Source organism: Magnolia sinica, chromosome 9, assembly GCF_029962835.1.
Source record: "Magnolia sinica isolate HGM2019 chromosome 9, MsV1, whole genome shotgun sequence".
NCBI lineage: Eukaryota > Viridiplantae > Streptophyta > Magnoliopsida > Magnoliales > Magnoliaceae > Magnolia > Magnolia sinica.
The window spans coordinates 61,661,146-61,682,302 of record NC_080581.1 but is presented as its reverse complement, the minus strand read 5'-3'; the positions used below and the strand labels follow the sequence as shown (position 1 = coordinate 61,682,302).

At 42.2% G+C, this 21,157-nt stretch overlaps 1 protein-coding gene and 1 long non-coding RNA gene across 3 annotated transcripts in view; both read left to right on the top strand.

Moving 5' to 3' along the window:
* Positions 1-619: 619 nt before the first annotated feature.
* LOC131255514 (uncharacterized) lies at positions 620-4,747 on the top strand. The gene is made up of 3 exons (XR_009176111.1): positions 620-3,945; positions 4,051-4,184; positions 4,275-4,747. It is a non-coding gene; the product is annotated as an uncharacterized LOC131255514 (long non-coding RNA).
* A 3,769-nt stretch (positions 4,748-8,516) lies between these two features.
* The window catches only part of LOC131255510 (uncharacterized), a 31,403-nt gene continuing 18,762 nt past the window's right edge, over positions 8,517-21,157 (top strand). The window contains exons 1-2 of one of the 2 annotated variants that reach the window (XM_058256251.1): positions 8,517-9,415; positions 11,179-11,454. In XM_058256251.1, coding sequence (XP_058112234.1) covers positions 8,846-9,415; positions 11,179-11,193 — 585 coding nt within the window. In that variant the 5' untranslated portion in view covers positions 8,517-8,845 and the 3' untranslated portion in view covers positions 11,194-11,454. Of the gene's footprint in view, positions 9,416-11,178; positions 11,455-21,157 lie in introns of those variants that run through there. The other variant, XM_058256250.1, reaches the window with a different exon arrangement.

Here is a 21,157-nt window from a genome sequence, read left to right as displayed (position 1 = left end):
ACTATTCTTTCATATGATTGATAAAATTAAAATCACAGGAGTATGATCTTTCCATATCTACCAGAAACACTGAACAATTGTCACCGGGGGTCATCATGTATATTTAAGAGATCACAAATCTTTTTCACTTGAACCGAGATACTAGTGTCACTCAAATAGAACAATAAAACTACATATAGGCATGGTTCAGTTTCTATGGATTTTGCTTGCTTCAGGTTCAGGAAAGTCACTTATGCAGTCATAAGCATATGTTTCAGCCTAACATCTTTGTTTTCATAATGAAGGGGATTCGTGTACTTGTCAAATCAAACTGAAATAGTATGGAGAACTTGAGTGCTTGCACATCTACAAATTAGATAAAGTGGCAAAGACTTGGAAACTTTAAGCAAAATAGTATGGAGCAAAGGAATTGTGTAAATGGTTAAACTTCTGAGCAATGCCAATGTTGATATTTCTTGATGAAATTAAGAAAAGGAGGTTAAATAAAAGTGATATCTTAAAAAATACTTGCTTTAGCTGAAAATACTTGAAAAGTATTTGAGTAATTTTCTTTTTTGTAATGGAAACTATGAATGAATTGTTGATCTTTTCTTCTTTTTTTTTTTTTCTTTTTTTTCTTTTTTTAAATTATACGTAGATCATTTCAATATTTCTCCTCATTATCACATGGTACTTTTATATAGTATAAAGTTGAAATCACAAAATCCTGTTTTGAATGTGCTTGGTTCTGCAATTTTGTGGTTCACAATTATCTGATTTCTGAAAATTCAGCTATGAATCTGTATGGGGGAATATTCCATTTATGAATGCAATAGTCTTGCTCTCTTGCTAAATGCTTCCCATTTTGCTCCCCTTTTTCAGTCAAAGCTGCCAGGGAAGGGTCTTGCTTCTTAGAAACATGATTCACGGAGCCATGCATCTATTAAGGAAAAAATTTGTGAGACAGGTAGGTCTAAAAGCGACAGCTACTTATCTAGTGGGTCACACCATTGTACTAGTCCAATTGTGTTTGATGAAATTCCATTAAGCGACAAGCATGTCACATGTTTGATAAAATTCCTGAAACAAATGTGTGTAATTTTTTAGGATATTCCTCATACTATGTGAGGCTCATCATATAAACGGTTTGAATCACTGAAAGATGACTTCATATACAAAGGTTATCCAACCTGTTTGCAAGATAGACATGGAGATGGCTGGCTTGGAAACTTTCAAGATTGGAATTTTTAACCTTTTAATCAATGGCCCATGGAATTTTTAACCTTTTAATCAATTGCCCATAAAAGAATGTTAAGGAGACAGTTTATATTCAAAAGAAAAAGAGTAATATGATCAATGTGTTAAAATATTTCAATCTCAGAGTTCTAGTACTGGCTAACCGGCATCCTCGGTATCACCTGTCATGTGGTCTAGGTGTATCCTATTACAAGACGTGGGATGTATTCTAGCGAAACCTCTTCCATATTTCATTCCATCAATTCCTGCTACCATTCTAAGACTGTACCTCGGTCTCTGAGACTAATTGAGGAGGAAAGAAGTGTGAGTGTTCCACATTAAATGGAATTTCAGCACACATGTTTTTCAAGGAGTATATGGTTGTTCTTTAGCATTGCAAACTGTTGCAAAACAATATTCATTGACTGGGCTTGAATTATTGTGGAGGCAGGATTGCTAGTAAATTGTTGTGGACCTGATTTTTTATGGTTGTGGAGGTAACGAAAGTGACCCATGATTTGGGCAAGCTTTTTGTCTCCTCCAAACTTGATTTTCTAATAGCTGATCATATGATCAAGCTACTATTAGCAGTGGACTAATGATTTTCATTCTTATTCTTTGTTTCCCTTCCCCCTTCTTTTTCTTTCATATTCATCATTGCTTTTAGGGCAGTAAAGAAAGGATCCGTGCAGCCACCACGTCAGATATTCACTGCCAAATTGGAAAACAAATGAAATTGGTCAGTATTTGTTGCATATTTTTCTAGGATTCCAAAGTCCATAGTCAGCTTAAGATAAATGCTATTATGCTATTGTGCAAATGCTATTGGTGATATAAATACTGTTTTTGTCAGTCTTTGGATTTATAATTGTGGTTTGAAAGATGAAGATGGATTCTTAATGGATAAGCTCACCATGCTAGTGAAGGGCGAGGTTCTTGACTGTCACGTTTGTGATGATCCGAATTCTATTGTTTTTCTTTTATAATATAGTTTACTGATGAAGGTAATTTTCGCTTCTCACTTAGACTAACATTGTGCTTTTTGGTGATTCTTCTACTGTTGATGCAGACTTTTCTCATGTGCTTCAAATTGTATAAGGTGTTGCTACAGTTTTTCACTAAGTTTTTATATGGGTGATTAGATAGGCTAATTAGAACACTGAAGTCGTCAACTCTGAGCAGGCAAGCACCGTTCCATATGTATTATATATTTTGTTCACTAAAATACATAACTAGATCAAACACATCCTATTGTACAAGTAGAACATACTTCTGATGAGTATGATTCAAAACCTGAAATCTCACATCTGAGTATTGTTTGTGCAGGCTGTTTGTGCGTGAAGTGTATGATGGACAGTTGTTTATAAGTTGAAAAAAGGCTTTTGTCTATTCTTTCACCGTGATGCCATAGACAAGGTGCTTGAGTAGCATCGTGGGCTGGATAGCTTCTGTAGCGATACCACTGCTTTGACCATGGACAAACAGGTAATGGATTGTGCTTTTGTGGGCAATATAATAAATTATCCTTGCCAAATTGTTTATTGTCCATCTCTCTCTTGGTTGTTGAATGTTTGTTTTCATGTTCTGTTTATCTGTACTTGTACAGTCCAAACATGTTTTAGTTCCTCCTGTGAATCAAGCAAGATTTATCTGTAATCCTTCATTTCCTCCCATGTTATAGCTGGAGCAACAGATTTTGGCAGCTGGTGGTTCAATCCTGGTGATGGAATAGAAGCTTGCAATGCTTGTAATTTCCATCAGACTAAGAAAACTCATTGCATGCAAAAGAAGAGAGAAATGTAGGTGGTAGTGTTTGGCAATGTAAAGAAGGCTATGAGCTTTTTAGAGTTTCGGTTTCCAAATGGGACCAAGTAATTTCTAAATGCCTAGTTTCATCCATCATACCCTACCAGAATATGGAAATTTTCTGCATTCTTATTTGGGATACATCCAAATGGGTAGTCATTCAACACCTTCTTGGGGATTTGAGAAATGTTTGGCCATCTTTGTAGGGACTAATTTTCTTCCGTCTATTGGAAACTTGGGGACCTTTTCTTCATTCACAGGAGTATTTTGGACAATCCCAAATTTACCTAGGATTCAGAAAGTTTTTCTAATGATTGATATTCGATATACTCTGGGTAACCATGACAGGAAGTGAGAGATTGTAGCTAATGAATGATTTATTTTTTTGAAAGGTCATTCATCAATGAAAGTTGTAAAAAAAGAAAAAGAAAAAAGGAAACAGATTTGATAATCCGCAAAAGAGGTTTTCTGATGCAAAAACAAATTCATCTGCCATTATGTTGAATTAGCTCCTACTTGATGCTGTTGAATAGCATTGAAACTAAGTTAGGCTGGGTCAGGCTGAGTCCAGACCCCTTTGGACAGGGTATAGGCTGATTTTTGTCCTTCAAAATTGTCCCTGTTTTTGGGTCAGCCTGATTTTTGTCCTCCAAAAGGAAAATGAGGGGGCCACACATGATGGACAGTGGAACCTTGCACAGATCATGATGGGCTCCACACATATTGTAGAATAAGCTTATTCTACAAATGTCACAGAGGAATCTGCCTAGTTGTAGAATAAGCTTATTCTGCTAATGTTGCAGAGAAACATTATCATCATGAAAATATCTGTCAAAATTTCTTTTGTAGGATGCTTCTATTGATCAGTCAGAGGTCTTCAACAGGGTTGTTTCTTCTGTTTGCATTTTGCTAACCAAAGATGAGGTAAGGATTTATTTCATTTTATCTTATTTTATTTTATTTTTATTTCCGTTGATTTGCATGAAGTTCAGTTTGAGTGGCTCTATATCTCTTATCGATTTTGTGCAGCTTGTAATCACCATGCATGGATGCACTGCTGCTATATGTGATAAAGTGAAGCAGTCAGCAGAAGGTGCAACTCAGGCTGTCATTGAGTTCATTAGAAGAAGAGGCAATGAGTTGAGTGAAACTGATGTTTCAAGGTTCTGGCTGAGCATTGGCACATCATGTATTTTAGTTTGCGAAGTAATGTCTTAGCAAATATCTTATGCCAACCATTTCCATGTCTGCAGGACGACCCAATCTTTGCTTTCTGCTACAATGTTTGTAACCGAGAAACATCTACATCATGAAGTTCTTGGTGCTGTATCTTTGGTTGATCTTTTGCCTGTTCGTACTGTGGTCTAGATGCATCTTGGTCATTGCTGTTGAAAAGTCTGCTTATGGGTTTTGGATATATGATATTACATTCCATTTATTTCATTCATTTATTGTTTCATTGAATTATTCAAAGATATATGTTTATTGTTTGGGAGGGGTTATTCACGTGGTTCCATTAGATGTTAAAATCATCCAAGCATTGTCCAAACTAATTGCTATATTCATGTTAAAATCATCCTTGCAAGTTGTTGGCTTCGACTCGGGTTCTCTTCTAGGAATATGAGTTATGCCAGGCAATTGTTCCAAATAAGCTTCACTGACTCCTTTGCCTATGGACTTTTGGCAGTGGACACAATTTCATGCCCATGTATAAATTTGTTGGAATATATCTACATGCTACATGAAGGTAAGAACCTCTCTCTCTCTCTCTCTCTCTCTCTCTCTCTCTCTCTCTCTCTATATATATATATATATATATATATATATATATATATATATATATATATATCTAATCTCTTCTAAAATCTACCTCTCATTTGTAGGGATATGAAGATATCAAGTGAAGAGGAATGCCAGAGAGCTGCAAACATGTCTCGCAACGTCCAATTAAGGTTGGTTTCTCAGAAATCAATGGAAGCCTCTTGGTTTGGAATGCATGTTTGTCACTACAAAATAACATCAAATAGCACCTTAAGTTGCCAAGCTCCTTCCCTTATGCTCCATTAGAAACAATCCCACCTGGAGGATCCTAAGAAGGTCATTCCAACAGTTGCATCATTCTTTCTAAGAACACCTCACACCCTGAAGGCCGGAGGACCAATCAGGACCTGACAAATTTCAAGGAGCTTGGATTCCATGCATTGCTCAAAATTTAGATATTTGCATGTGTGAATGGACACTTTGGTTTATGATTGCATTAGTTCTTTAGTGAAATGCTCTCTGTTAAATTGCAGCTGGAATGGATTGCGCCGGAAGTTCTAAGAAATGAAACATCCAGTGAGTAGCAACAACTTTTATTTCTCTTGAAAACTATTGATAATAGCAGTTGCATTTCATTTTAAGACCCATACCTGTTGGTAATAATACAAGCAGTTTTTTTTTCTTGTAATGTGATGTCTACAACTTTGGTGTGATATTGTGGGAGTTAGCTACCTTGCGCATGCCGTGGGGTGGAATGAACCCTATATAATATTTGTTTAATATTTAATTTTAATTGTACTGCAACATTATTTAGGCTTCAATTATTATTTTTTAATTTGAATTTTGTGAATGTAATTCTTATTAAACAGTAGTGTGAATTATTATTTGAATGATCATCAGGTGTAAGATTTTTTAAAAAAAAAAAAACCAATCTGATGATTTTTTTTTAATACACAGATATTTTAGCGACGGACAAAAACCGTCTCTAATTTTCAACGACGGATCTCATCCGTACCTCCTCATATTAGCGACGGATCTTATCCGTCGCCAATATTTTCGTGGCAATGCGACGAGTAATATGCGACGGACCTTATTCGTCGCAGATTAAATGACTGATTTTATCCATCGGAAAAACGACCGAATAAACAGCAACGAACGGCGTTTATTTGTTTTACGACGGATTTAGTCCGTCGCAAATCCACAATTTTGGCGTAGTGTAATATCACTCAATGCACGCTACATCAGAGTCCTCAGGCATTCTGTGGCCCACCTGATTACCAAACCATCTTGATTTTCAAGTAACGAGACATCCACCCAAATAATGGCTCTGATCTCTTACACGTAATCACATGGGCACGTGTACATAGAGTAATCTTGGTTGGACACGGGCGAGTAACTCAATTACTGCCAGTACAACACTCATCTAACATGACATCCATCCATAAGCATGTGAATGTCTCTCGTGGACGGGGATTGCGTACTGAGTTACTTAGCTTCGGGTTTGATCTGTTCGATTCGATGCGGATCCTATTGGTTCGGTTGTTTGGATCGAATCTGTCCGGATAGACCTCTATCCAGACTCGACTCGAAAAACGATCGGTCTGAATTTCTACACTCGATTAGGCCCGATGAAGGCTGTTGGTTTTGTTCGGAATGGGTTTGATCAGGTCGGATCGGGTCAAATCCATCGAATCGGGTCAGAAATGCCCACCTCTTCGGGCACATGAGTTAGAGATCCCCAATTGTACAGGCAAAATGGCCTTATCCCTGACACGTGTGTATAATCCCGTGATTTTTTTGCCTCAAAGAAAGTAGGACGGTCCACATGATGAATGAACGATACATGATTTTTGGTATTGCTGAGTCCCTGTGCGAACGGAAGCGGATTGGCTGGTGTACCACACAGCAGCTATATAGCTGCTGTGTTGACGTCAGCAAGTTATGTGGGTCCCATCATTAGGTATGTGTTATATCCAAACCGTCCATCCATTTTTTGAGCTCGTATTAAGGCTTGAACCGAAAAAAATATGGATATAGAGATTAAGTGGACCACACTGCAAAAAGCAGTGGGGGATTGAGCGTCTACCATTGAAACCCTTTTGGGGGTCACAAAAGTTTCAAATCAATATGAAATTTGTTTTTCCTCTTCATCTATGTAATTTTGACCTTATTAACAGATTGGATGGAAAATAAACGTCATGGTGGGCCCTACGAATTTTTTAACAGTGAAAATAATCATCATCGCTGATATTTTTGGTGTGGTTCATTTGATCTTTGGATATGATTCAATTTTTTGTCTAATGCTCTAAAATGATCTCGAATAATGGATGAAAGGTGTGGATATATAAATACATAATTGTGGGGCCCACGTAACTTTGATCTCCTTTGAACCGTTCTTACAACTCGGAGCTCGAGGAGAGTCGGCGCTCGTCTTCTCACGACACGTATGTGTGTGTGGTACACCAGCCAATCCGCTTCCTGTGCGAACGGCCCAAATCTCTGACACGTGTGCCGTATGCGGGGATCTCTGATACATTTCTGTCCCTGCAAATTGGCAACTGGCACTACGGTTTGAACGGTGCAGATTAAGGCCCGTCTCTTTCAACAGTGCAGATTAAACGGCGCGTAGCAACGTGTCTTTTTCAAGCGGCCTTTTGAGCGCAACGGGAAGAAAAGACCATTTTGAGTCCTTTGACAGAGTTATTTTTGCTTTTCTTCGAGGGGGGACTTATCGTGATCCCAGGTCCGAGGATATGCACGGTTATTATCTATTTTCATTTTATATAAGTAGGGCCCACATATCCATTGGTCCCATTGTGTATAGACGCTTCCCAATAGGGCAATCCTAACCTTTCATCTTGTGTCCTTCAAGTAACATGGCCAAGTACGAAAATATATCAGTGGTCCACATCCAGGTACGAAAATATAGACCAACAATGAATTATATATAATGTTCAATTGGACCACACCACATGAAACAGTTGAATTGAACGTCTATTGTTGAAAAATTCATGAGTCGACAGAGGTTTTAGATCATGCTTATATTCATGTCTTCCTTCATCTATGTCTTTATGATCTTACTAACAGGTTAGGATGATAAATATACATCACGTCGGGGCTTAAAAAAGATTCAACAGTGGAAATCATTATCCCCACTGTTTTTTGTGGTATGATCCGTTGATCTTTGGATATGCTTCAATTTTGGGCTCAATCCCTTAAGTTATATGGAAAAATGGATGGATGGCATATATAGACCACATACATTCAAGGTGGACCCAATGGAGTTCACTCGGTAAGATAAGAGCATACTGAGGCATAAATAGACCACATGCATTCAAGGTGGATCCAACTGAAGTTCACTCAATACGATAAGAGCGTACTGAGGCATAAATAGGCACATACATTCAAGGTGGACCCAATAGAGTTCACTCAGTAGGATTAGAGTGTACTAAGGCATAGATAGACCACATACATTCCAGGTGGATCCAACGGAGTTCACTCAGTACGATAAGAACGTACTGAGGCATAGATGGACCACATACATTCAAGGTGGACCCAACGAAGTTCACTCAGTACGAGATCGTTTCTTCCACAACATAGGCGCAAGATCGTACTGAGTAACTCAGCACGCAATCCGATTTCAGCCAATCCGCTTCCAATTTTATGGATAAATCGCTAAAATGATCTTTAAAAATGGAAAAATGGATGGACGATGTGCATGAAACATATGCATCATTGTTGGCCACACAGAGCACCGACCACTAGCCAGCGCTAGTTGCAGCGTCACTAGCGGCAGCCGATTGCGTCCTGAGCAACGACCTACCTCATTTTTGGTATACTGCCGTAAAATTATCTGAGAAAGTCGATGAAAGGCGTGGATAAAACCCTTACATCACGGCGGGCCCCACAGTAGTACGCAACAGGCTTCCGTCACTAGCCAAACCGCATCCGACTTCACAATTTCCATATAAATAGCCGGAGTCAGTGTGGAAGTCTTCATCTCAAACCACTTTGCTTCACAAGAAGAAGATAATTGTCTGTGAGAGAGAGAGAGAGAGAGAGAATGGATGCCAGGCTTCACGAAGCAGCTCTAATGGGCGATGTTGATTCCTTGTCCACATTGCTTGAAGGAAATGCTAACATTCTCGATGGGGCAGCTGATTTTGCGGAGACGCCTTTGCACATAGCTGCTCTATTTGATCACGTCGAGTTTGCAAAGATTATCTTAAGAAGAAAGCCGGAACTCACGCGTGTATTAGACTCTGAACGATCCTCACCTTTGCACTTGGCATCGGCCGAAGGGCATGTAGAGATGGTAAAAGAGCTCTTAAAGATCGACCCTGATATGTGCCTTGTTCGTGACAAAGATGGAAGGATTCCTCTCCACGTAGCAGCACTCAATGGTCACGAGGATCTCGTGAAGGTGTTAGTTGATAAAAAGAGAACAGCGACTCGGGTCTTAACGCGTCAAAGGGAGCCGATTTTGCACCTTTGTGTGAATCATAACCGCTTTGACTCCGTGAAGTGGCTCTTAGATTGTGTAGAGGATGGTAAAGATAATGAGTTTGTGAAAATGAAGGATGATGAACGCAACACCATCCTCCATCTTGCAGTTGCTAAGAAGCATATCAAAGTCAGTATCCTCTCCTCTCGTCCTCTTCTTCATCTTCTTCTTCTTCAAATTGGCAACGACACCTATGTTGCATTATTTTTCACCATCTATCTTCATTATAGAAGTAATAAGGAACTGAAAGTATCCATCTTACCTTCACTATCTATGTATTGAATCACGTAGTTTAAAAGGCAAGAACTCGTGTACCTTGAATTTCTGTTCTTGTTTACATTATTGCATCATATTAAAAATTTAAACTTCACTCTTGGATCTTCCTAGCGTAGTTTTAAAGGGAAGAATGGGATTGTTGCAATGGTGGAGATAGACCGGAGACTAGGAAATCTTGTATAAAAGAGTGAGATTCCTAACCCCCGAGTAAAAATATTTCTTACCGGCGTGCCCCAAATGAAAGCTTGATAGCTCAGTTTTCTTCATGAGAAACCAGACTCTTTATTAAAAGAAATTCTCTCATAACTGCAAAATCTACACTAAGCAAGCCCCAGTGGGAGCAACAACTAACACTATTTTTCTGATGCAGGATGAATGCTTTATGATGAGATTTACTAACAAAGATCAAAGTTTACATTTTCACAAAATAAAGCAAGTATAAAATTCAATCATTCTTCCACAAAATCAGAAATTTTCAGATTTAATAATTCATGTTCCAAGCAAAAGTCATCATCCCACACTACATAATAGATATAAAATCATGAAAGAAAAGACCATGTGAGATGTAAGAACCTTGTTCAAGCATAGGAAAAAGAATCCCAACATACAAATAAATTCCAGATTTAAGGTTTTGGAACCCAATTCGGGCTTAGGTTGAAAATTAGAAACTTAAAAGGTTTATAAATTGGTAAAAATTAGATTAGGCTTTAGATTTGGGATGGGTTATGGTTTCATAAAAGAGGTTTTTGTGAGGAAACAAAATGGGGAAAAAATAGCAGAAGGGCTACCACGTGTGCACCCTCACACGTGCATGCACACACCCGTGCATACGGCCTTAGGAAAGGTCATATGGATGGATTCTCTTAGGTTGTTTAGGTTGAAGGAAGAAGATGATCGAAGAAAATGAACACTTCTAGGGTCTTTTTTTTTTTTTTTGAATGAAAAGAAAGAAGAAGAATGAAACTTAGAAGCTTACCTTGGAGAAGAAGAAAAGATAAGAAGAGATGATCCCCCTCGGGCTTCTCACCCTCTAATCCATGGAGATCTTCAAGAATATATTTACCTGCAAATCACATGCATAAGAAATGAAAGAGAGAATTCTCTCTTGTATTTTCTTAAAAAACATGGGCTCGCGCTAGACGAAACATAAATGCCTAATGGCCCACAGATGATGATTTGGTGATCAGATGGGCCAACAGGCACGATCCAATGGTCTAATGCTCCTATGATTGTAACTCACATGCATATTCCCAGTGTGAGATCTTCCATATGCACGTACTACACATGTGGGGTCTTTAAAATGGCCTGCTGGTGGTCCCCATGTACGGATCATCCATTCACAATGAAACTAAGGCCCTCCTCCTCTAGTAGACCCTATATGATGATCCGATGTCTTCATCAATCCTCTCGGGCTAAGAAAGATTCACCTCTAGCGATGAAGAACTACGAAACCGCTTGAGAAGATCAAGGTCCAATCTTTAAAACTCCTCCTCTATGATCCACGTGCAGTCTGAAGTTGGTCTGTTCTTCCATTTGATAAGAAAATTTTGAAATCTCCCTTGTCTTGTGGAAACCATGTGGTGATCTAACACATCCTCAATCTTCTCTTTTCTCAGGTAATGATGGTATAGATGGTGAAAAATGGGATAAGTGGCTAGGCAAAGGTTAATGACTCAGGGACAAATCTGGTACACTGGGATTTGTAGCAGGCCTAGTGGGTGCATTAATAGGTTCATCACAAGAAATTAGATAATCTATATTGATTGTGGAACTAATGCCCATGTTAGATGGAAGATCCACCACATACACATTATGACCCATTCTTTACAAGATTTTATAGGGACCTGCACTACGAGCATGTAACATTTTAACAGATTGATCCTCGGAAAAACTGCTTTAGTCGTATACTAACTATATTGTAGTCACTTATTTAAAATTACTTGAATCTTTGGTGAGAAACAACATGGCTTTTATATTGTGATTTAATCCTTCTTTAGATCTCAGCATGTAAATCATGGATATGAGTACAAATGCAATTGCTGACTCAAATGGCCTATATGGCATGAACATGAGGATAAGAGTTATAGGCTACCCTTTTCTTTTGGCATCTCTGTGACTGGATTGTGTACTAGTGAAGGCCTTAGTTTCACTACTAATGCATAACTTAGCTCCAGAAGGAGTGAGCCTAACATTCGCATGAACCCGCTTCACGAACTGGGGTTTAACATACTGCTCCAGTTCCTGCACTATCTGATAGGCATGCTCTAAGGTACTTACATTGTGAAGAATGTGCTCACGCTGAAGCTCAGATCAGAGGTCGGTTCTAAATCGAGATAACATCACGACGAGGTCCTCTTAGATATTACATTGCATCATATACTTGTCAAACTTGGCAATGTATTCTGTCACGGGCATAGTTCCCTATCTAAGGGATTGTCATCGATCCAACATCTTCTAGTAGTAGGAAAGTGGGAGGTACTTCTACTTTAGGACCTCCTTCATCTCAGCCTAGAATGTAATGGGCTCTTTTTCACGTCTTTCCATGATACGCTCAACGTTAGTCCAGAACAGCTTCACTAACCCATTAATTTTATCTTATAGAATTTGACTCGAAATTGTTCAAGCATATCATACCACTTGAAGAAGTGGTCCATGTCTGTTAAGCAATCCAGAAAAATATTAGGGTCTAAGCAACCATCAAAACTAGGGGCGTCAACATTAACACTCTTCATCACACTATCCTTAGGATAATAATGATCTTAGAACTCTTGGCAAGGTAGTTGGGCAGACACATCCCCCACCCCCCCGACGCTAGTACTTCACATGCCCCCTAATAGGCTCTTCCTTATCATACCCAACTTCAACTTATTCATCAGCTTGAGAATGACGACCGTCCCTAATATTGGAGTTAGCCTTATGGGATGCTTCCCACTGAGTTATGCATTGGGCACTAGCAATTATCTGGGTCACAGTGGTCTGCTGGTTGTTTTCAATACCTGTGAAGTGGCGGTTGATATTTTCAATAGCCTTGACAAGTTGTTCCATGTTCATCATGGGAGAAAGACTAAAGCCACGACTCATGCGAGTGTGCATACACTAAGAACCCTACTAAACCCTAATGACTACTAGACAAAGACGAGGGTTATGAGATGACAAAAGATAACTTTTATACCTAGGCACTACAATATGATGCACCTATACTTTATGTATGATGACTCTACGTATTTTAACCCTTTAGACAACCCTAGGATGCTCCAAATTTTGTTAAAACTGAAAACCCAACAACTAGGTGCCTTAAAAATCACTAAATCTAGAAATTCCAACATTATAGAACTTTTAGGATACCAAAATAGAAGATTCAACAAGAAGTTATATATATGCAACATATATGCTCTACAATATGTTAAGAATTTCATCAAACACCTATCTTATGCTAGACCGAAGCTCTAATACCAAAATCGATGCATGATGAATGCGTTATGATGAGATTTACTAGTAAATATCAAAGTTGAAATTCTTATAAAATAAATTAGGTATAAAAATCAATCATTCTTCCACAAATCAGAAAATTTCATACTTAATTATTTAGGTTCCAATGAAAAGTCATCATCCCACACTACATAATAAATATAAAATCATGAAGGAAAAGGCCATATGAGATGTGGGAATCTTGTTCAAGCATAGGAAAAAGAATCCCAACATACAAATAGATTCCAGATTTCAGGTTTTGGAACCCAATTCGGGCTTAATTAGGTTCAAAATTAGAAACTCACAGTTTATAAATTAAGAAAAATTAGATTAGGCTTTGGATTTGGGATGGGTTAGGGTTTCATAAAAGTGGTTTTTGTGAGGAAACAAAGAGTAAAGAAGAGAATAGCACACCGGTTGCCACATGTGCACCCTCACACGTGTGTGTGTGCGCGTGTACGTGCGTACAACCCTAGAAGAGGTTGTATTGATGGATTCTCTTGGGTTGTTCAGGATGAAGGAATTAGAGGATCAAAGAAAATGAAGGTTTCTAAGGGTTTTTCCTTTTTTGGATGAAGACGAAGAAGAAGAATGAAAACTAAAAGAATAAATCTTACCCCTTGAAATAAAGTGAAAACTAAAAATTAAGAATCGTAAACTATCAAACTTAATCTAAACCACTAATCACATCCAAAAAAACTATGAAAATATAAACACCTACTACTAGATATGTCACGCCCCGAACTTGGAAACCGGGCTCACAAAATTTCTGATCGTCGAATCTGGCGCCAACAGCCTCCGTAGAACCCCATTCTTAGCTCCCGGCACCCATTTACCAGGTTCCGATCCTGGGATCCTATAAGGAGGATTTATAATACCAATTTGATTCATAATGAGCATAACCATAAGCATAACCCACGAACAATAACCATAAGAACACCATCACAAAATCCACAATGCGTCTGAAAGGAAATATAAGATAATGATAATAACAGAAACTCAAAAGCTTGACTACACGCTCCAAATCTGACGAGGCTACGGCTGCGTCCTGGCGTCACCTGCAGGCATCGATCGTGCATAAGCTTATGGAAAGCTTAGAGGGTGGTGTAAGTGTGTGCGCAATATAAGTGTGCTCAGAATGCAGGGTCAGAGAAATGCAGAATCATGCTGATGAGTACATGAATGCAATCAGCCATACCAAGACTATGCGGTGCAAGATATGAATACTATCGGCCATAACACGGCTATGCGATGCGAGATGCAACTCCGACATGCCAATCCTCATCATATATCAGTACAGTTCTCATTCTGGATAATCATCGGGGTTCAGTATACTTCAAGTGGCACTGCCACTCTCCTAACCGCACAGTCCAAGTGAGCATAAGAAACCTCACTATCTGCCAATACCTATCCGGTATGTCGATAGCGGACTCATTCACGAGCTGGTCAAACTCAGCCTAGTATTGCCCCCTACTCTCGGGCGAGTAAGGCCACACCCCTTTCCAACTGACTACGACACAGTGGGAGACGCGGCCTCCTGGTATTCGGCCCTCGTGCGCTCGTATATCCACTCGGTCTCGACGTTGGAGTCATCCTCTGGTACCATCAGGTTTAGGAATTTTCACCTAGGGACATCTATGACGCCCCGATGCTAGAAACAGTATTCCTGTATCCAATCCAGCCACCCACGATGTGCTAGAAACTTAAAGATCACCCACCTCTAGGCCTCCTCTTTGCTCCCTTAGCCTTCTACACTCCTTGTCTTCACTTTTGATGGTGGTTGATGAGATTTTGATGGTGTGGATAAGAGATGAGAGGGTGGGCCACACTTGTGGTTTGGGAGAGAGGGAGGTTGGATGTGGGATGTTGCTTAGGAGAGATTTTTTTAGAAATGAGGGAGAGAGAGAAGTGATGAGATGATAAGGATGGGTGATGTGGTGGTTGTAAGAAAAAGGTGATGGGAGGTATGGTTGTAGTTGAAAATGGGTAAAGAGGGATGGTGAGGGGAGAGAGAGACTTGACTTTTGAAAAGGGAGGGATGGGACTTGTACTTGAGGTATGGTTGTACTTGACATTGATTGAATGATTGATTGATGGAACATGACGTAGAGATTCCCTCAAAATTCGTAACGCGCAGCGTTTCTTTGGAATGAACGCAGGCCCACATCTTCTGGCTTAGGTATTGGATCGGTGTGCGAGTCGCGACGTTGGAACCACGGCAATGGCACGATCGCTAAGGTACAAGTTTTGGTTCGAATCGACTTCGATATGTAAGAGCCGGTTTAGGATCGCGAGCAAACGTCGGATACAAGTCAAGGATTGTCGAAATTCGACCGAAAGAACCCAGAAGCCAACGGAACGGTACGGATTAGGATACGGGCCTTACAACTCTCCCCTCCAAATAAAAATTTTGCCTTCGAAATTTACACAATCATCATAACCAGACATAACTCATAAGGAAGAAGGAACATCACATCATCATATAAAATCAGAGACAGTTTACAAAATACAACATACAATCAATCATCAAAGAGATGAGGATAACGCTCTCGAATCTCGGCCTCACTCTCCCAAGATGCCTCATCAACAGAATGGTGACCCTATTGAACCTTCACCAAGGGAATGACCTTGGTTCGAAGGATCTGCTCCTTCCGATCAAGGATACAAACTGGCTGCTTAATGTAAGAAGCGTCCTTACGAACTTCTAACGGTTGCCAATCAATAACAGGAACGATGTCTGACCCACACTTCCTCAACATAGAGACGTGGAAGATGTTGTGGACGACAGACAACTGAGATGCCAAGGCAAGCCGATAGGCCACAGCGCCAATGCGTTCAGTGATCTTGAAAGGTCCTATGAATCTCGGGGCAAGTTTACCCTTCGCTCCAAATCGAACTATGCCCTTCATGGGAGAGACTTTGAGATACAAATGGTCCCCTACATCAAACTTCAAGGGACGACGCCAGCGATCAGAAAAAATCTTCTGTCGGCTCTGAGCTGTGCGCATCCTCTACCTGATGATATCGATAACCTCTGATGTCTGCTGCACAAGCTCGGGACCTAGGAGACGCCGCTCTCCAACTTCGGTCCAACAACTCGTTGATCTGCACGGTCTGCTATACAGTGCCTCAAAAGGAGCCATGCCAATGGTCGCCTAATAGCTATTGTTGTATGCAAACTCAGCCAATCGCAGATGCTCATCTCAACTACCCCCGAAGTCAATCACGTAGGCCTGAAGCATATCCTCAAGGATCTGGTTGACCCTCTCGGTCTGGCCATCGGTTTATAGATGATACGCGATGCTGAGCTACAATCAGTGCCCATCGCTCTCTGAAAGCTCCTCCAAAACTGAAACGTGAACCTCGGGTCTTGGTCAGAAATGATTGAGACTAGAATGCCATGCAGTCTCACAATCTTCTCAATGAATAACCTCGCAAGCAGGTCTAAAGGCCAAGTTGCATGAATCGAAAGAAAATGTGCCGACTTTGTCAGACGCTCCACGATAACCCAGATGGCATCATGACCGTGCTGAGTTCTCGGCAAACCCATGATAAAATAGGTAGATACGTGCTCCCACTTCTACGTTGGGACACTCAACGGCTGCAATAGACAAGGAATTCTCTGATGATCGGCCTTAACACGCTGGCACGTGTCACACTCGACTACAAAACTGGCGATCTGATGCTTCATCTCTGCCCAAAAATACTATTGCCTCATATCACGGTACATCTTCGTCGAGCCAGGAAAAACCATGATCGATGTGCCTCGGTCATAAGATCTCTGCGCAACTCAGGAATATCCGGGACACAGAATCGACCTCTGAAGCGAAGTCCACCATCAGAACCAATCTGCCAATCTGTCTGACTCTCAGATGCTGCATCTGCTCGGTAATCCTGTAACGACTCATCTATCTGCTGAGCCTCGATTACCCTTGCGACAAGAGAGGGTTGAATCGACAAGCTCGATAGCTGAACGATAGAAGACTGCAGACCAAAGTCGTACTCTGCTATATCCTCAAGCATCCTCCACTCCTGAATCATCATATGTGCCACCAGGCCTCGTGACTGACGGCTGAGGGCATCCGCAACCACATTCGCCTTGCCTAGGTGGTACTGGAGGTCAAAATCATAGTCCTTCAGAAGCTTCATCCAATGTCTCTGTCTCATGTTCAGCTCAGACTGAGAGAATAGATACTTCAAGCTCTTGTGGTCGGAGAAGAGCTCGAACCTAACCCCATAGAGATAGTGTCTCCACACCTTCAGTGCGAAGACAACTGCTGCCAGCTCCAAATCATCCGCCACCATACCTTCAGTGCGAAGGCTACAGGCCTACCGTGCTGCATCAAGACAGCATATAAACCAATACGTGAGGCATCGATAAATACAACAAATCCATCTCCCAAAGGGAAGAGTGAGGACAGGAGCGGACGTCAAACGGTCCTTCAGTTCCACAAATGCTCGCTCACAGGCGTCACTCCAAATAAACTCTGTGCCCTTCCGAGTCAACCTGGTCAACGGGGTTGCAATATGGGAGAAACTCTCAATGAAACGTCGATAGTATCCCGCTAAACCAAGGAAACTGTGGATCTCGGATGCAGTCGTGGGCTGACCCCACTGACGCACTGCCTCAACCTTCGAGGGGTCCACTGCGACACCCTCCCTCGTCACCACGTGACCGATGAATTTCACCTCCTCCTGCCAGAACTCGCACTTCTCCAGCTTCGCATACAGCTGGTGGGCACGGAGGGTCTAAAAAACGATCTCCAGATGGTGCTCATGCTCCTCACGGGTCCTCGAATAGATCAGAATGTCGTCGATGAATACCACAACAAACTGATCGAGATACGGACAGAAGACCTCATTCATCAACTGCATGAAGGCCGTAGGTGTATTAGTCAGTCCAAAGGACATGACCTGAAACTCAAAATGACCGTAACGCGTCCTGAAAGTCGTCTTCAGGATGTCCTCCTCTCGAACCCGAATCTGATGATAACCAGAACACAGGTCAATCTTCGAAAAGAACTATGCACCCTGCAACTGATCAAACAAGTCATCTATCCTCGGGAGCGGGTACTTGTTCTTGATCGTGACTTGGTTGAGCTCGTGGTAATCTATGCAGAGCCTCAACGAACCATCCTTCTTCCTGACGAAGAGTACCGGCGCTCCCCAAGGTGAACTACTTAGACGAATGAATCCCAACTCACACAACTTGTTCAACTGACGCTGCAGCTCACGCAACTCTATTGGTGTCGTACGGTACAGGGCCTTCGAGATAGGCGCAGTACCAGGCACAAGATCTATCTAGAACTCAATATGACGGTGCGGCGGCAATCCCGGAATCTCCTAGAACATGTCGAAAAAATCGCAAACAACCGGCCACTGATCAATACAAATGGTAATAGGCTCCTCGACGGCGCAGGACATCAAGTATGACAACGGCTCTCCTTTAGGCTTGGCGACGAACTGAAACTGTGGCAAGCCGGGTATAAAAAATGTAACAGTCCTCGTGAAACAGTCCAACACATCGTGGTACTCGGCAAGCCAATCCATGCCTAGGATGACGTCGAAATCTGACATCAGCAGCACAAATAAATCGGCGGGTAAAGAGATATCACCGACTAGATCGGGCAAGATGAACAGAAATGGCCCAATACTGTGGTTTTCCCTAAGGGCGTCGAAATGGTTAACCCCTCGGGAGCAGACTCTGTCGGCAATCCAGTCAAATGACAAAATTCCTCGAACATGAATGAATGCGATGCACCGAAATCAAACAGTACACGTGCGATACATGCAAAGGTGAAAAGAATGCCCTCAATGACTCCTCCAGATGACTGTGGATCCTGCTGAGCCGCGTAAAACCTAGCGTGAGCTGGTTGGGGAGGTGTCTGTCCCCTCTGAGGTCCCTGGTGCTACTACTGCCTCTACGGCGGCCTATACTGCTGTCTTTGCTACTGCTGGGGCCTCGGCGGCTAAGGTGGTTGCGGTCGCTGCTGATGGGGTCGCTGTTGTACTAGAGGCTACTGCTGAGGTCACTGCTACGCTGGAGGCTGTTTTGGCCCTCTTGATTGCTACAGACGAGGGCGAGGGCACTCAGACAGGCGGTGCCCTGTCCCACCGCATCCAAAACAGGTCCCTACAAATGGCTGCTAGGGTGGCGCTGGAGGTGCTGCTGGTGCTCTAGCAGGTGGGTGGCTCCTATACCTCTGTGGCCGTCGATGCTGCTGGGAGCTACTAGAGGGGGCCTGCCTCTTCCGATTCTGACCCCTCCTCTGATCTCGGTCGCTCTGTGAGCCGGCCCACTCAGTCTCATAAATCTGGGCCCTCCGCACTACTGCCTGGAAAGTCGGTAGCTCGTGCCCAATCACACGGCCTCGAAGACCATAACGTAAGCTGTTCTTGAAATGGCGGGCCTTCCACCCCTCATCATCAACCATATACAGCGCGAACCTCGATAGCGCCACAAAACGGGCCGGTACTACACCACGGTCATGTCCCCCTGCACTAAAGTCTCAAACTCCAGTGCTCTCTGACGTCAAATGTGGTCAGGGAAGTACTACTCCTCGAATCGGTCAATTAAGTCCTCTCATGTCCAAACATAATCAGGTCTTGCAACACGGGTAACAGAGGTCCACCAGTGCTCGGCCTCTCCCTGGAGAAGAAATACAGCCAACTAGACTCGCTGCTCAGTCGTACATGACATGGTATCGAAGATTTTCTCCACATTAGAGCGTCATCTCTCGGCTACAGTCGGATCTGGCTCGCCTTGGAAATGTGGAGGATCAAGTTGTCTGAACTCTCGAAGAAGGGCACTCACGCACTCCTACTCGGCCTGGGCTGGAGAAACAACTGGGCGCCTGCTCTGCCCCTAAAGCGCAGCAGTCACAGCCTGCAACATCTGCTGTAACTGCGAGGCACTCACAGGCACGGTCGGATCTGCACCGGCATCAAGTGGAGGAACGTCATCCTTAGGCAAGGGAGCATGGATCTCTAGCGGTGGAACGGGAGGTGCAGGTGGTAAAGCTGGAGCCTCAGGTGATGGAGCGGGGTGCGCTCGAGTTGCTCTCCTGGGCGGCATGTCCTATAGGAAAGAACAATGACGCCAATCAACCTTGAGAATCGCACGTTAGGGAACTCAAACGGGAGGTTACGCACCCGAAACCTAATCATCTTAAACTCATAGCAAACATGTGATGTTGTTCTCGGGTATTCCTAAGTTATGCTCTGATACCAACTTTTGTCACGCTCCAAACTTGGAAACCGGGCTCACAAAATTTCCGATCGCTGAATCCGGCGCCGACAGCCTCCGTAGAACTTCATTCTCGGCTCCCGGCACCCATTTACCAGGTTCCGATCCTGGGATCCTACAAGGAGGATTTCTAATATCAATTTAATTCATAATAAGAATAACCATAAGCATAACCCACGAATAATAACCACAAGAACACCATCACAAAATCCACTATGATAAAAAAACTTTTAAGTACAATGCATCTGAAAGGAAATACAAGATGATGATAATAACAGAAATCCATTCGGCCCTCACGCGCTCGTATATCCACTCGGTCTCGACGTTAAAGTCATCCTCTGATACCATCGGGTTTAGGGATTTTCACCCAGGGACATTTATGGCGCCCCGATGCTAGAAACAGTATTTTCGGTATCCAATCCAGGTGCCCACGATGTGTCTGTGGAGGCCACAGCCCTGATGTCACTAGGGCATATAGTAATCGCAATCACACAAATGCAAAGTGCGTGAGTCACGCAGTCCAATCATGCATCAATCCTTCACATACCGTATGCTCATGTGGGATAATTCTACCTATTAGGGAGTCCCACAAACCATCTGCACTCATGGCATATGCAATGGCCAATCACGTCTCATAACAAACATGCAGATGATGCGTATGAGCATGTATCATGATGCTATGCTATCACAAACTCATAATCGGCAACGGTAGACAGTATCGACAATCTGTATCGATAATCAACGTCGACGCGAGGCAGGGTCCATAGATAAACGAATGATGATGGACCAATTTAAATCAGTGGGGCCCAAGCGTTTGGGTTAACCCACTAGAGAAGGATGAGAATAGGCCTAAAAGGCCTAAGGGAAGGTCACAATGTGGA